Source organism: Lonchura striata, chromosome 8 (genome assembly GCF_050655825.1).
Source record: "Lonchura striata isolate lonStrDom1 chromosome 8, ASM5065582v1, whole genome shotgun sequence".
NCBI lineage: Eukaryota > Metazoa > Chordata > Aves > Passeriformes > Estrildidae > Lonchura > Lonchura striata.
In genome coordinates, this window is record NC_140710.1 from 19,569,360 (window position 1) to 19,584,462 (window position 15,103).

Sequence of the window (15,103 nt, forward strand, 5' to 3'; positions counted from 1 at the left end):
TGTTCATTTCAGATAGATTTTACATTTTATCCTGTAAGGCTCACATCTCATGCATTTTTATAATGTATGTATGTTCCAAATTACACAATTCAAACCAAACCATTTTGGTGCTATGTGACAACAGAAGTTGTTATCTCAAGGGACAACAGAGACAACACAGTGCAGGTGGTCTTTCATATTGCTTTGAGTTGCATTTAGAGCTTTTTTTCAGAGTCAGCACTGGCATAGCCCTCATCCACAGAGAGGCATTTAAGGGTTTATTCTGAATTCCCCATTACCTCCAGTGCTATCTTTGGTCCTTCAGCCAGTTACTCTTCAAGGAAGTTGATTTCCAAGTAGAGTCTTGTAATGAACAGAAACCATGGCACTCACTTATACTGTGGAATCAGCCTTGTCACTTGGTCAGGCAAGAATTCCCCAAGCATCAGGGTCTGTGGGTCTGAGCACACTGGTCCCAGTGAAACCAGCAGTGCAGCGCCCTACTGACTGGAAATGGGGAGGACATACTCTGTGTGGTGTGAAGATGTCTCTAAGAGGACGTGTCAATTTAAAAATGTTCTGAATTCAAAGAATTCAGTGGAAAATGGCAGACTCTGAAGTAGTATGACTGATCTCCAAATGTGACTTGTCTGACTAGATATTATTTAAAAAAAAATTAAAATAACCAAGAAGATTATTAAAAATGTTTCTTTACCTGATGTTTAAGTTGAAAGTGGTAGGTGGGCTGATTATTAGTTCCTCACGTTAGAGTTTGTTACACTTTGTTCAAGCAGACTTGTATTATAAAAGGCCTTCCCAAAACAATAAATATATAAAAAATTGCTCCTTTAGGCTGTGGTAGGTTCTTTACCCTCCCTGCCTCCACTTCCCACCGTGCCAAATGCCTGACATGAAGCATTGTAATTAAGCAGATACTAATTGGAGTAACACCAATTTGGAATATGTGCCCCTGAAAGGACAGCTGAAAGTCTTTCCAGTCCAATAAACAAGTTACTAGATCTGTCTGTTATGTACTTTTATGTAAAATCAAACATATATGAGGCATGAACCACAATCATGTGAATTGTTGTAAGTCTGGGTTATTTTTTCCTAGGTAAACAGTGCATTTGAGTTGACATGCTCTTATTTGTAGCTCAGAGGAATTAATTTCAATTATTATTAAAGAAAATAAAAAAAAGCAAAATTCAGCATATGAAATAATATAGAAGGAATCTGTCAAAACTTAGCAAACTCTTAATCTCTCAAAGCCAAAAAGTATAACAAAATTCCTAGAAAAAGAATCCACCCTCTAAAGAAAACTGAATGGAAAACACAAATCCCTGTTAGGGGGATCTCTAAGGGACGTGTCTGGTCAGAAAGCATTCCAAGATTGCAAACAAGAAGTGTGTGGGTACAGAATAACAATCAGCATTTTGGAAAGAGAAGAAAGGAGAAGCCTGAGGGTCTTGGTATTAAATTAGCTAATGATAGCAGATTTTTTTGCAGAGGAAGCAGAAATACTAGAAAAGAAAAATATCCCATTTATTAGTTTCATAACATCTGCCTCAGTTTGGGAAACTAATGATGACATGATACAGTAAGTCATTAGAACTGTAAGAAAATTATGACAATGGATAAACAAAGAGTTAATTCAATACAAAAATATTTGCCTAAAAGAATAGTTTCTGAAGGTAGGGGCCCAGAGGGCCTAGAAAGTGAAAAGGTAGCATTGGTCATTCTTAAGTATTAGAGGCTACTAAAACCAGAAAATCACAAAATACAAATAGCATATATCCAAGAATGCTAATGAGAATGGGAATGTGAGTGTTGGATGATATCTAATTGTATGTGGTTTGGGAAAATTCTGAAGGAGAAAAGATGTAACCTTATGTCTATTTAACAGAAGAACTGGGCAGTTAGGGCTTATCAGGAATATTTTTCAGTAATCAGCATCACTATTACCATCCATTTAGGAAGTGCTTTGGGGAATCACGTGAGAAAACATAAACTGTTGTCAGGGTATGAACAAGGGTCGTGTCCCTTGTCCAGACATGGACCCACTGGCCTACTCAGTCTTAACCTTATTTAATTTCTGTGCTATCTTTAAATGGGATAGTAACAGCAATTAAGTTTTATTCCAGAAACCACTGGTTAATGTAATATGAATGCCCAATAGCATCAGGGGAAATTTTTCTTCTGTATAAACAACAGTGGTGACCATAACCATTAGCGTAGCTTGCACATTTGACAAATCTAGAGCTGGACAAATGGGAATACTTCAACTACTGCCAGTATTGCAGTATCTGTGAAAATCCCTTTTCCTTCATTTTCTCAAAAAATTAAAATCCCAGTCTCTCTGTATTACCTGGTGGCTTCTTGTACAAAAATCTTGTCAGAGACATCAGGGAAGCCTGGTGTCATTCTGTCTTCTTTTGGTTTTGAAATGTCCAAAGAAGAATGTTTCTCCACTTCTCATTCAGGCTGGAAGAAACTTAAACCGAGCCAACACAGTCCTTCTCCTTGTGCATCATATCCACCAGGATAATTTAATTGTCCAGTCTGACAAGTAGAGGAACAGATCTGCCTGTATATCCCTCCACACACAGATGATGTTGAAGGAGTTGGAAGAACAGATGAGTAGAATTTGTGGTTATCCTCATGTGCTGCTGTGTGAAGCACAGAGCGGGAGGAGGAAGAGGGGAAAAGCTAGCATTGACTGAAGTATAAATAAAGGTGTTTTGGGGACAAGAAACTACTTCTCTGCCTGTCCTAAAATTCCACAATTGAGTCCCGGGTGGTGCTCACAAAGTTATTGCTTCATGAAATACTTTTAATGATGACTGAGTGTTTTAGCTAATACAGTTTTTCTTCTGAGTACTTGAGATAAGAAAGACCACCTTAGAGAGGGAGAACTTTGCTCTAAAAAAGATAAAGCACCATAGTCTACCTAAATTGGGCATTCTGAGAACACTGATTCAGTAAATAATATGCTTCAAAGTTTTCTTCAGATGCATGCTCTTTTTCAGTCACAGATAAGAGGGGAACTATATATATATATGTATGTGTGTGTGTCTGTAGGCTAAAGTTGTATTTTGCTGTTTTAAAGAAAGGACAGAACATTGCTGGTGTTGTGAGATTTCACAGAATGGTAACAGCAACAGCCACTCCAGATAAGGATAACAGCAAATATTTAAAGCAGGGCACCATATGTACATACAAGGCCAGTACCCAGAACTTTGGGCACACTTATTTTACTCTATCACCACAGTGAGGATATTCACAGCAGATGTATGTGGATTTATGAGAAATCAAGTCCAGAGGGCAAAGATCAGCAAAAAAAACCACCACAGCACAGGAATCTGAGCTTCTTGAATTGTGCTGGACAGACTGCTGATCACAGCAAGATGTATGGAAAGGAAACAAGGTAGAAATATATATCTGTATCATCTGCTAATATGGAAGTATTTATTTTAGCAGTGTCTGCAAAATTAGTATAGCAGCAGGTCATTAAAAATTATTTTTATAAACTTTCTCTTGGAAAGGATTAGAATGCAAATTAGCTATTTAACCTTGTATGAGCCACAGCTGACAGATTTTTTGAGGTCATAAGTGAACCTGTTACACCAGAGAATATAGGATTATTCAGTGCATATGTAACTTCAAGGGTTTTAAATGAAAGTTCAGTAGAAGGGTAAAGACATAGCCACTTCTACTATTTACTTGTCCTGCTACCTTATAGGAACTTGTTTTATTCTTTGCATACACTGGTTTCAGCGTGTTTTTCAGGGCCAGGAGACTTCTGTAAGACTGAAAACTCTAAGTTTTGTATGACATAGTATGGAATATAGCTTCCAGTTTACTCATTTGCCTTTCCAGCTACATTTTTGCACATCTAGTCTAACTGCACATTACTGTACGTGCATACTGTTGAGTTGTTGAATGGTAAAGTCCGTATTATTTGATCAACATATTAATCATGAAAAAAGCAAAAGCACTCTCAAAATTTTTGTTGGAGACTGGGGAGGTATCCAGAAGTCAATAAATTCCTGCATGTTATGTTGCAGGCAGAGGAGGCAGTAGGAGTAGCCTCCAGGTTGAAGAGTCAGAAGTGAACTTGAGGCTTTAAGAAGTCAGAAATGCAGGAGACCATCCACTTTGCTTGTGGCTAAAGCTGATTCTCATGGGAGATTGTTAACATGTATGTTTATAGTGTTTTGATAATTGGGTATGTATTCAGAGACAGGATGGAAAACAGTCAGTGGCAATCTTTTTATTTAGGCTACTCTGCCTGACATCCACCTCTATATTCTTTATGCCCAGAAACACCTGTGATGACAGCAAACAATACTGATCTGAGATCTCATTATAAATACAAACCTGTCACACATGGTTTCAGGATTGGATCTACGTTTTTTGTACCATCATCTACTCTGTGCCTGTTGATTACTCAGTACAATAGTTTGTTACAACTACACTGCCTTCAATAGATTTTCTTGGGGAAAACATCCCAATACCATATATTGAAAAGAAACAGTCTTATTATAAGAAGGTAGAATAATATGTAGGAGGTTATACAAAAAGAATACGAAAAAAGTAATTGTAGTAGGGAGGCTGAGACTGAACAACCACATTTAACATGAGTAAGGAAGAACGCGATAGGTTTGTGTTTATGAGATCTCAGGTTAGTAATATTTGCTGTCATCACAAGTATTAATGTATTCCAAATGCTTCTAAATGAAGTTCATATTTATTTAAATCTGATTTTAAATCTGAAGTCCAAACTCAAATAGCATTTACAATTTCATACATGAAAAACTACTAACATGCACAGTTGTCTCCTTGAAAGGGGCACACAAACACATTTTGAAGTATACTCCTCTAGCTGAGGTTCAAAGAAAGGAAATCCACAAAAATCTCTATAAACTATCTTTTAATAATGTGCCCCAATAATTTAAGAATAATATTCACCATATTATGAGTGGCACTTAATAAAGAATTCATTCATTTCTCACTCAGAATGGAGTTACTTTTTCCAGTTGTTCTGGTTGCCCCCTTATGGGTTACTTTACAGCTTGAGGAGGGTGCAAACACTAGTTCCCAAAACCATAGCAGTGAAGAGGGCTACTTGTTCTCAGAATTTGCTTAGGCTGTTGCTATGCTGACTGATATATGCTTTTTAGTGAAACAAGTAAACAGAATCATTAAATCACAGTCACAAGGATTTGTTTGGTTAGAAGGCAGTGCAGCAGACAGATGACTGTTCTTCAGGGAAATGCAGGATGAAAAACATTGCATTTATGTTATCTGGGGCTGCTTTAGGTTAGTTACTTAAGTTATTTAAAAGTCTGAAAAAGGCTCAGAAGAGGTCAGAATATTAAAGTTTCTTTAATTCCTCCTGAGGAAAAAAAATGTTTTAAATAAAGAGGACTGCATATTTTATGAGTAATTACATAAAATGTTTTTCTTTCTTCTGAAAAGACACAGCTGCAGAAGCAGCTGGGTAGGACTTTACAAAATGCCATATCCATAGGCCTGGTATTCAACCTTCTTTTGGCTATAACTCAAATTCAAATTTAAAATTGTTTGCTGGCTTATGAAAAATATACCTGGTTGCTTCTTTAGCTTTTCAGATATGCAAATCTCTGTCATGAAGCTGAAGGCAGTATAGCATAGTATAAAAGAAAAGTATTCCACCATGAACCTTTCAGTATGTAAATTACTGTGTACACTCCTGTATCCATTGGTACAGTTACTTCTCAATGCCAACTGCTTGTATCACCGAAATTTCATGCTCTGTTTCCTTCCCCAAGCAGGCACACCTTTTGTGGTGTATTCAGTTAATTGGTATGAATCAGTCCTATTGTCAGAAAAAGTAGTTATTAGGAAATCATCTTTAGAAGCTGGCCAGTAAAGATGAAGACTAGAGATCATCTAGTTTAAAACATGTGTCTAACTACACAAACAGTACTAACATTTTAAATCTATTTATTTAAATTTATTTCCCTATTTCTTAAAAAATGTGTTAGTCCTATTCCAAACAGAATGGAATGGAGATAAACTAGTCTATACAGGGGGCCTTGTCATTTTGCATTTTGGTGTCTCTTTAAGACAGAAATATGAATCTTTCAATTCCAAATAAAACCAAGTCTAGACTTTAAAGCCCCTTAAAGTCAGGAATTAAAACAAAGACAATAAAAATAGTAATGTTTTTGAAATAGTTTCAAGTGCTCCACCAAATAATGCTGCTTGACAGTAGGTTAATTTTCTTGGAGTCACTAAGGAAAAAAATGGAAGCTGCAGTCCATGCTTATAGTAAAGTGTCACTGAATCTTGGAAGTAATGCTGTGACATAAGAGGTCATGTCTCAGATAAATTTCAAAGTACTTTGAAGAATAATATGTATTGCTACTGTATTTCTGGTTTTGTACATGTGCTTGAACCACATATCTTGGTTTAAAAACATGCGACTAATACATCTGTTTTGGAATTATGAGTAAATCCAAGAAGTCCTGAAATTCTGAAAGTAAGGTTACTTTTTCACTCTTTCTGAATTCTCACTCATGAAAAGAATTCTGTACTCAAACTCAGGCACACAGTCCTTGCTTCCTCTAGGTTTGGTCCTAGACAAGAAATCTACTGCCTTGTGGAGTGAAGCAGTAGGACAGATTGCTGTTCTTGTTGAAGATGGTCCTTGAGAGGACTTGTCCTACATTCCTGCTGCAATGACTTACGGAATGCTTTTGAATTTTCCCTGGCTTTCAGTTGAGATTTACTAAAAATGCCTAAGTGATGCCCTGAACCCTTTCTGTCAAACTGCAGTTTTGAAAAAGGGGATTTCAGTGCCTAAAATAGACTGGGGCCTCTCTGAAGACTCCCTGTTCATTTCTTAATAGGTCCCTTATGAATTTCACATATTTGAACTTGCAATTTTAACACAACTGTGTTAAATCTGCAGCCAACTAGAAACACCATTTTTAGAGCTGATGTTGTTTTAATAGCTTCAATACTGCATTTCTTGTTCCTGATGGTTGCCTTCTCTGCTTCAGCTTTTTCGTCTTTGTAGACTTAGTGAATTGATTCTGTTTCACTGGCTCATGACTTGGCTAAACATAGAAGAAAGGTGGAAGCCTGGTTACCTGAAGGCAATATGCCTCTACTGGAAAAATAATTGTTTCCTGTGAGGATATATTTGTCTGTGTTTTTGTATACATATACAACTATTTTTGAGATTTTGTAAAACATATATAATTGGTTTTGAGTGCATTCAAATGAATAAAAGTCATTATAGCCATGAGCAACAGAGGAATAGGTTTTTAACCAGAGGGGAAAAGGAAAGACCTTTTCCCATCAACAGTTTTAAAAAGCCCTTAAAGACCACATGATATCTGATAGCAACAGAGGAGTTAGCACTTTTGCAGATGTCAGATGTCACTCTTGTGTGTTTTTGCACATTCTTTTCCAATATCTTAATATATGTTACTTAAAATGATGAAGTGAATACCTGTCTGGAATGACACCTGGGAGAGAGCCCAGGGCATATTGATAGCAGTAGGATGTTCTTCAATGGCTATCTAGCCAGGTTCCTCAGAAATGGGAGAGCTGCCACCAAGTGAGACTTGACCACCGTCAGCAATTAATGATTTAGAGCATTCTTAAACCTTGGAGGTTAAATAAATATGAATGATTTTCATACTGACTAACTACTAATACTGTAGGATAAAAAGTAAATCAATTTCACACAGGTAAGAAGATTTAATTTAGAGTGTATTGTACTCCTATGAGTCATATTTTCAGTAAAATAGTTCATTGTGGTAACACTTCGCTGTACATAGTATTTTCATAAATTCTTGCAATAGGGATAAATTAATTTGTATTGCAAAAAAGCAGTTCACTCATCCTACTTGAAATCCAGGAAAAAAATAAAGATTTTAGTGGCTGTTTGTATAGTCTGATTATGTGTGCAAACATAGGTTTTTAAAATCTAGAAACAGCCATTCCAAAGATGCAAAGTTTAAGCATTCTAAAACAAATAACTGATTTCAAACTAGCTTTTTTTAAAATGTTAATATTCCCAACCATCCTATTACCCCATGCAATGAATATGAATCACAGTTCCTTTCTGTAATTGTCTTTAATAATACTATTTCTGTCTGGGATTGTACTTGGCAGTCATTTTCTGAAATATTTTTTCGCAAAATTCAAACAATGGAAAATAAATAGATGTAGGATATAAAGCCAATATAAAATTTAAAGACTTAAAGGTCATTAACTGCACTGAAACATGAGGATATTTATCAGATATATTTAGATTTATAAAATTAAACTTACAAAATGCCATCTAGACTTCAAAAATGCTGAGCTTGATTTCTATGTGGAGCAGCTTTATCACACTACAAAATGCTTACTTGGTTATACCACTGTGATTATCAAATGATGGTAAGCAAAGCAACCCTTATAGAAGAAGTCCACTTTACATACTATGAAGGTCATACAGAAAACTCCAGGTGGTGAAAAGCAGCACAGAGATGCCATCTAGCAGTAACTCTTAGAAATTTTCTAGTGTCCTATGGATACTTCCTTCTTTCAAGACACTGCATTTATGAGTAGGAGAAAGGAAGATTTTTCTATCCAAATCCTTTCCCTATAGCTGGCTTTCTGCTGAATGTCTAGCCACCCTGTTGGGATTAAATCTTTAATGAAATATATTATGATGGATAATTAAAAAAAAATTCCTATGTAAATAGAGGGAAAAAATAAAGCAACAAATATAACATTTAGTAAGTATCTTAAACTGAAATTCAGTAATTAGCACTGTGTTAAAATTTATCATTAGTGATCTGCCTTTCAGTTGTTAGAGAAGAATTTCTAAAGGTGATCAATATTTTATATCAAATTTAGGAGAAAGAATTCAAGAGCATGGACAATAATTACTATGGTTGAAATAAAATCTTAATGTTTCAGAGACTGGGAAATAAATGATATATAAATTTTTGTTACATATTTTACCATAAGATGGCGATACTTAAACACTTTACTATCAGTAAATAACTGAGTAAATTGAGCACAACATCTCTGTCATAACAAGAGTTTCTGAAGACAGCAGTGTTGGGTCAGTGATAGCCTGGTACTAAATGAAAGATTATTTTACTCCCCAAGGCATTATCTTGAAACAGTTGTTCAATAAAATAAATTATTAACTGAAAATTATGTAGGACGTAACTAGAAATGTATTGTGTGTACCAGAAATATCTATTGTCATTCATCTCAGTAAGTTAAGTCGGTTGTGAGTGTCAAGGGCATGTAGAAAGTTGCCTTTCCAGGCATGAGCATACTGTACAATTCTTCCTGGAAAAGAAAGAATTTACCATTCCCTTGTTTCCTACAATTAGGTTTATACCATAGATTTGCTTCCCAAACTGCAGGGCAGAAAATTATTATTCTACTTCAATTTAGCATAAAGCAAGATAAATAATTGAGCACTAGTTTAATTCCTGGAGTGTTCTCAGAACTTGTACTTTTCTGCTAGCAAAATATGTTTAAAATTTTTCATACATAATTTTCCACAGAAATATGAAATATATTGTTCATAGTCAACAAAAATTAGTGTCTGCATGTGACACCTTTTTATGTTTGATGTGGTGTAGGATCCACTTGATCTCACTTTTTTAATTTAAGAAAACCCAATTAGCTCTGATAAAAAACAGACTTCCAATTTTAAGGACTTTTGAGCTTTTTTATTCCTGACCCTTGACAAAGTCAAAAGAGCCTGGAAAGAACATCTGAATCTCTGAAAATGTCACACAGAGTGATGAATAAAAGGCCATTTTCATGCCCTTTGCACAGCATGGCATAGCAAAAAGGGCTAGAAGCACAGTTTCCAAAGTTCATTTGTGACATTTCATTCCAGTGCCTCATCCTGTTTTTCAGTGCTGGGTGGTGACAGCGACAGAAAATGGAACATTTTTTCCCAGTGTTATTTTGGGGTCTGAACTAAAAAGAATTATTCTGCCAGGTCTGTTTGCTTCATTAGTGGTTTTACTGTTCTGTGGACATAGAAGGATATAAATTTGCCTTTTCCTGCTTCTATGCAGTGTCTTTAGTAGATCTTGCTAAGTGTAACAGAAGACAGAAAAATAAAGAAAATGAGTGTGTGGAAACCTCTAGTTATAATGAGACCATGTGCTGGCTGTTCACACAGATATGAAACTCCCATGTGTGCATTGCCTGATGAGTCTCCTTACAGGCACAGCAATACCTGATTTCCAAATAGCTCTTTTTTAATAGAACTGATGTAACTAATTTCTTAGTTAATATTATTAATCCTCCATGACCTCCTGCTTTTTTCAGTTGTCACTGTATCTTACTGATTGAAAAGCAGTCAGAATACTGCAGCTGTAAATCAGATTTCCACTGAATTGCTTTTTAGGTTCTGTTTTTTGTTTTTAAAGAGAGCATCCCATCCATACTGTTGAACATTCAGTATGTATTTGTATATGTACAGATTGATATCTTTATTTTAAATGGAAAGCCTGCCAGAAGAGCTGAGCACTGCCTCACACTGTTGGCTGGTACCTAACTGGTATCTTTAATATGACATTCACTGCCATGCAATGTAAATTTTGGCAACATGGCACAGAGTGCTGCTGGCAATGGACTGCAATACTATAGCAATGTTTTCTCTTGTCACGTTTTTATAATGCTCACAGTTACAAGACTGTATGCCACAAAAAAACCCGACAAATGAGATAAGTTCTACATCTATAAAATACAGCACTACAGACATCTGCAGACCTGGTGGCTTTCAGTCATTACTGCTTGTAAGTGGTAGAGCGCAATTCTGGTTTTCTAAACGACTTAATCTGAAATCTCCTTCACCAGCCAGGCTTCACGACTAAAGCCTATTGTTTACTTTTGTCGTTATTTCAATTTCAGCTGCGATCTCTTGGTGACTTGAACACGTTTGTAAATAACAGAACTGCAGCAGCCCGGAGCGTGGCTATAGTGCTAAATTCAGTGTCTTCACGTGACGCCTCCAGTTTCACTCGAAACAAATGTATTTCAGTCGGAGGCTGCCGATCCCTGCTTCCAGCGCCTCGCTGCTTCCCCAGAACTGGTGCAGCGCTGTAAACGCCTCCTTGCCCGGAGCGCGATGGATTGCCGCTGGTTTGCGCTGGACAGCGACCGGCCTTGGACAGCTACCGGGCACGGCAGCCCCGTCCCTGCGCGGCGGACGCGGCTCCGCTCCCGCCGCCGGGGGCTGCGGCCGGGGCTGCCCGCCCTGCCCTGCCCTGCCCTGCCCTGCCCTGCCGCATGGCGCCCGCACCCCCGCCCGGCCGGGAACCGGGGCCAGCCGCTCCCGACGCCGGCTCTCCTCTCCCTCCTGGCCGCTCGGGCAGCCAAAGACACGCACCCGCCTCTCCCCGGAGCCATCCGGCGCATCGCCCGCTACCGCATACGCCGTGTGCGGGCGGGCTCCGCCGCTGCGAACTTGCCGCCCGGCCGGCTCCTACCTTGGAGGGATCGAGGCCGGCCAGCAAGGACAGCAGCAGGAGGTTGAGGATGCTGGCGGGCGCCCGCATCCTGATGCCGGGGCTGCCTCTCCGCGCCGCTCCTCTCGGTCATTCACTCCGCTCCCGCCGCAGCGACCGCGCCGGCAGCCGCGCTCTCTGCCCGCCCGCCGCAGCCCGAGTGGAGGCGGCAGCGGCAGCCGCCCGGGGGACGCTCATTCCGTGGGCAGCCTCGGCGCGGGGAGGGCGGGCGAGGACGGCGCTGCCCGAGCCGGCGGAGCGGCTCCACGGCCCCGTCCCACCCCGCCCCTCCCCTCCCCCCGGCCAGCCCACCACAAAAGTTCGGGCCCGGGAGGCGGCGGAGCCAGCGCGGCTGGACGGGCGCGGGCGGCGGATGTGACATCAGCGCGGGCGGGAGGGCGCGGGGGCTCCGGGCAGCGGCCGCGCTGAGGGGAGGCGTGGCCGGGCCGCGGCGGGCGCCGTGCCCCCGTGAGGGCGGCCCCGCCGAGCCCGCACCCGCCTCGCTGTATCGGCCCCGGCCGTGGCCGGCAGAAGCCCGCTCCTCTTTGGGGCGCGGCTGTAGGCGGCGAGGAGCCGCTGTCCCGAAAAGAGTGCCTGGCACCATGGCGAGGGTGGGTTGATGTGGGGAGCTGCGGGAACAGGCTTTTCCTCAGGGGAGTCCCCTTCGCATCTCCATCTAGAAAGTTAAGTTAGGGCTTGACTGAGCTGTGGTGAGGGTAAAGCCATCTATGCTTTCCAGCTGGTCCAGGGGCAGCAAAGGACCATCGCGTCTCCTTGGCTCGGCCTGTGAGCTGAGGTGGAAAGCCTGGCAGGTGGAGGTCACTTGCTGAGAGGAAACCTCGAAAGCTTGCCCAAGGGCAATGGGAACTTAATTTTCCCTACATCAGCCAGCATCTTTGCAGTCAGGACAGCCCTATTTGCCACCAGGGCTCTGCCTTGGCTGCTGTCCGCCTGTGCCGGTCAGTTTTACAGCACAGGCAGCCATGGGATTTGGCTTCCTCAGGCCTGTGCGTTCAGCACAGCTGAGCCTGGCCCTAGTGTAAACAACAGCACTATCCCTTAACATGGGCGAAGCATCCTAATGGTTCAATTATTTTACCTTATAATACTCAGTCTCAAGACCTATAGTCAGGGTAATCTTATTTATGACACAGTCAAGATTATTATAAATGTGGTTTTCAGCTTTGTGTGGTAAAAATCTATTTTAGCTTTACAGTTGGCAATTTTTTTGGTCTTGACTAGATTGTCTGGGGGTTTCATTGTGTGCTTTTTATTATCTAATACAGAAAGGCCAGCACTGTTGTGCCTCTTTTTTTAGGTGCTGTATAATCTTAACTAAGGGAAAAGTGGGCTAAAAATATCCTTAAAAAAGCAGAACTTGAGTGTTAAAATACCAAACTTCAGACAAAACAAAACCCCAGGTTTGGGAGGGTGTTAGGGTAAGTGTGAACAGAACATGATTTTCTAGCTGTCTTCAGATGTACAAGATTGGTGTTGTTTGCCTTGAGGAGCTAAGACCACTGCTGAAAGACAAGCAGAGCTTTGTGTTTACAAGCTATCTGAAAAGATTGCATATCCTTGGCATAGTGTTCCCAGATCAAAAGTGCTGACTTTTCCTGTGATTTCCAGTGTATTATTACATTTTTTAATTCCTTCTAGGCTTATAATAACTAGATTTTGTTTTGTGAGTGAATTTAAATTTATGTTTTATGCTAAGATATCTTACACATCCCCTTTTCATCAGCAGTATCTTTTACAGAGATACAGTCTTTCATTTCCTTGGAAGGTAGGTCTACAAATTACGTTTCCTTATGGTGTGGAAAGGAGATTATGAATGAGCTTTCATTGGCATTTCGGGGTCAACAATGGAAAGAGACACCCCTCTGATACAGCTGCCTTTGAATTACCTTCTACAAGGAAAATACAAAAGGTATGGAAAGGAGATTAGGTATTTTTTCTTAACTCTCTTGTAGAAAGTATGTAAAATCCCTATTTTTTTTTAAAGGGCATTAAAAAATACAAAAGGGGACAGCCACATATATTCCTATGAATTCAATATAAAGTAATGGTACCAATGCACTGAAAACCTCCGGTTGGCCAAAGGACAAAATGAATGGTGCTTTCAGCAGAAACAATTTAATACGAAAAAAGAACATAGATTCAAAGCCACAAAGGCAAGATTGAAGGTATTTAAATCTTTTCTAGGGCACCTCAGTGACTAGTTCTCTAATTTTCCCTAGCTTTACTTTCCCCATGCTTTTCTTCCCTTCTTTGTTTCTCAGTTTAACATAAAGTTGGCAAAGCATATGAACCATTAAATTAATCTTAGAATGCAAATTTATTAAGGAGCTTAAGTGATGCAGTATGTTTTTCCACTTTCTGATGCTGCTTGGAATATCTGTCTTTGAAATTCAGTAAAATATTGAAGAGTTAAGTTAAAAAATAAAATCAGTGGTTCTCCTAAAAACATAAGCCTTCACAACTCCTGAACTTCTCAGATACTTTTATGTGTTACAAACTAATAAATTGTTTGATGTATGAAAGGGTACCAAAACATGTTTTAAAAAGATGGCATAAAATGACCCAATTATTTTCTGCTTGATTTTAATAATCCATTCAGAAGAAAGTAAAAATATGCAATATTATTGTTCCACCCTCTAACAACCTGACAAGTAATTTTTTTTGATAGAAAAGAGTATCTGAAGACTGGTGAGAATCATTAGCAATCAGTACCTGAAATAATTCTATTTGTTAAAGTTTACCTGAAAAACTAAACAAAATTCAAGTTCTCATGAGAAGTTTTTATTTCTGCCCTATGCCCTGAAGCAGCAATACCTGATCAAAATAATCTTTATTACTCAGAGTTGTTTTAGGAACTTTTCTGTGAACATTACCTTTCTTTGCATACCTCTGTAAGAATGCACTGAAAGTAGTAAAAATCCAAGTTTCTGCAGAAGTGTAGTGCTGTTATTTCCCGCTGAGCTCGTGCTGATGCCAGGGTGAGGTGTGCTGTGATGTGAGTCAGCATCAATGTTCTGCCTCCCTCAACAAACATGAAACACCTGACAGATGGACAGAAATATTTAGGTACTGGGTGCTGTGGACAGGTTTAACAGAGAACCAGTGAGTCAGGCACCTCTTTAACTCTTTGTTTAAAGCTAATCTGCATCTAGAATTTACTTTTGTTAAAGTTTAAGTTTGACCTTAAATTTTGTTGGAGAAGAAATGGCCTTAGTAAAATATTCCCACGTATTAACAGTTCCTGTGAAATACAAGAAAGACTTAACTCTGTGGAAGTTTAAATTGTGTATAAAACTAAGATCAATACTTTTAAACATTTCTGTGATTTAGCTTGCTTTATTTTTCTTTCAGATACCACACTTACTTTATTAATGCATCAAAAATAAATCATCTTTCTGGCTTTTGAGGGAGTTAAGGTAATCTTTAGAGTACAATATAGGTATAGGATATTCAGATTTAAAGTTCAGTTATATTTGAATCACCATGAATAGAAATGAGAAAATGTAATTAAAGATTTCATCAGTGTGAAATGTAGGAAGGGCATTCTTTGTAAAAGTCACAGCATCTATAAAGAA

General features: G+C 39.2%; 1 protein-coding gene and 1 long non-coding RNA gene across 4 annotated transcripts in view; one reads left to right on the top strand and one right to left on the bottom strand.

The window, feature by feature from the left end:
- OLFM3 (olfactomedin 3) overlaps positions 1 to 11,798 on the bottom strand; it is a 51,451-nt gene extending 39,653 nt beyond the window's left edge. For all 3 annotated transcript variants that reach the window (XM_021543292.4, XM_085585918.1, XM_085585917.1), the window contains exon 1: positions 11,490 to 11,798. In XM_021543292.4, the coding sequence (XP_021398967.1) occupies positions 11,490 to 11,558 (69 nt within the window). In that variant the 5' untranslated portion in view covers positions 11,559 to 11,798. The remainder of the gene's footprint in view (positions 1 to 11,489) is intronic.
- The window catches only part of LOC116183898 (uncharacterized), a 300,100-nt gene that overhangs the window by 122,821 nt on the left and 162,176 nt on the right, over positions 1 to 15,103 (top strand). The gene's annotated exons all lie outside the window — the stretch shown is intronic.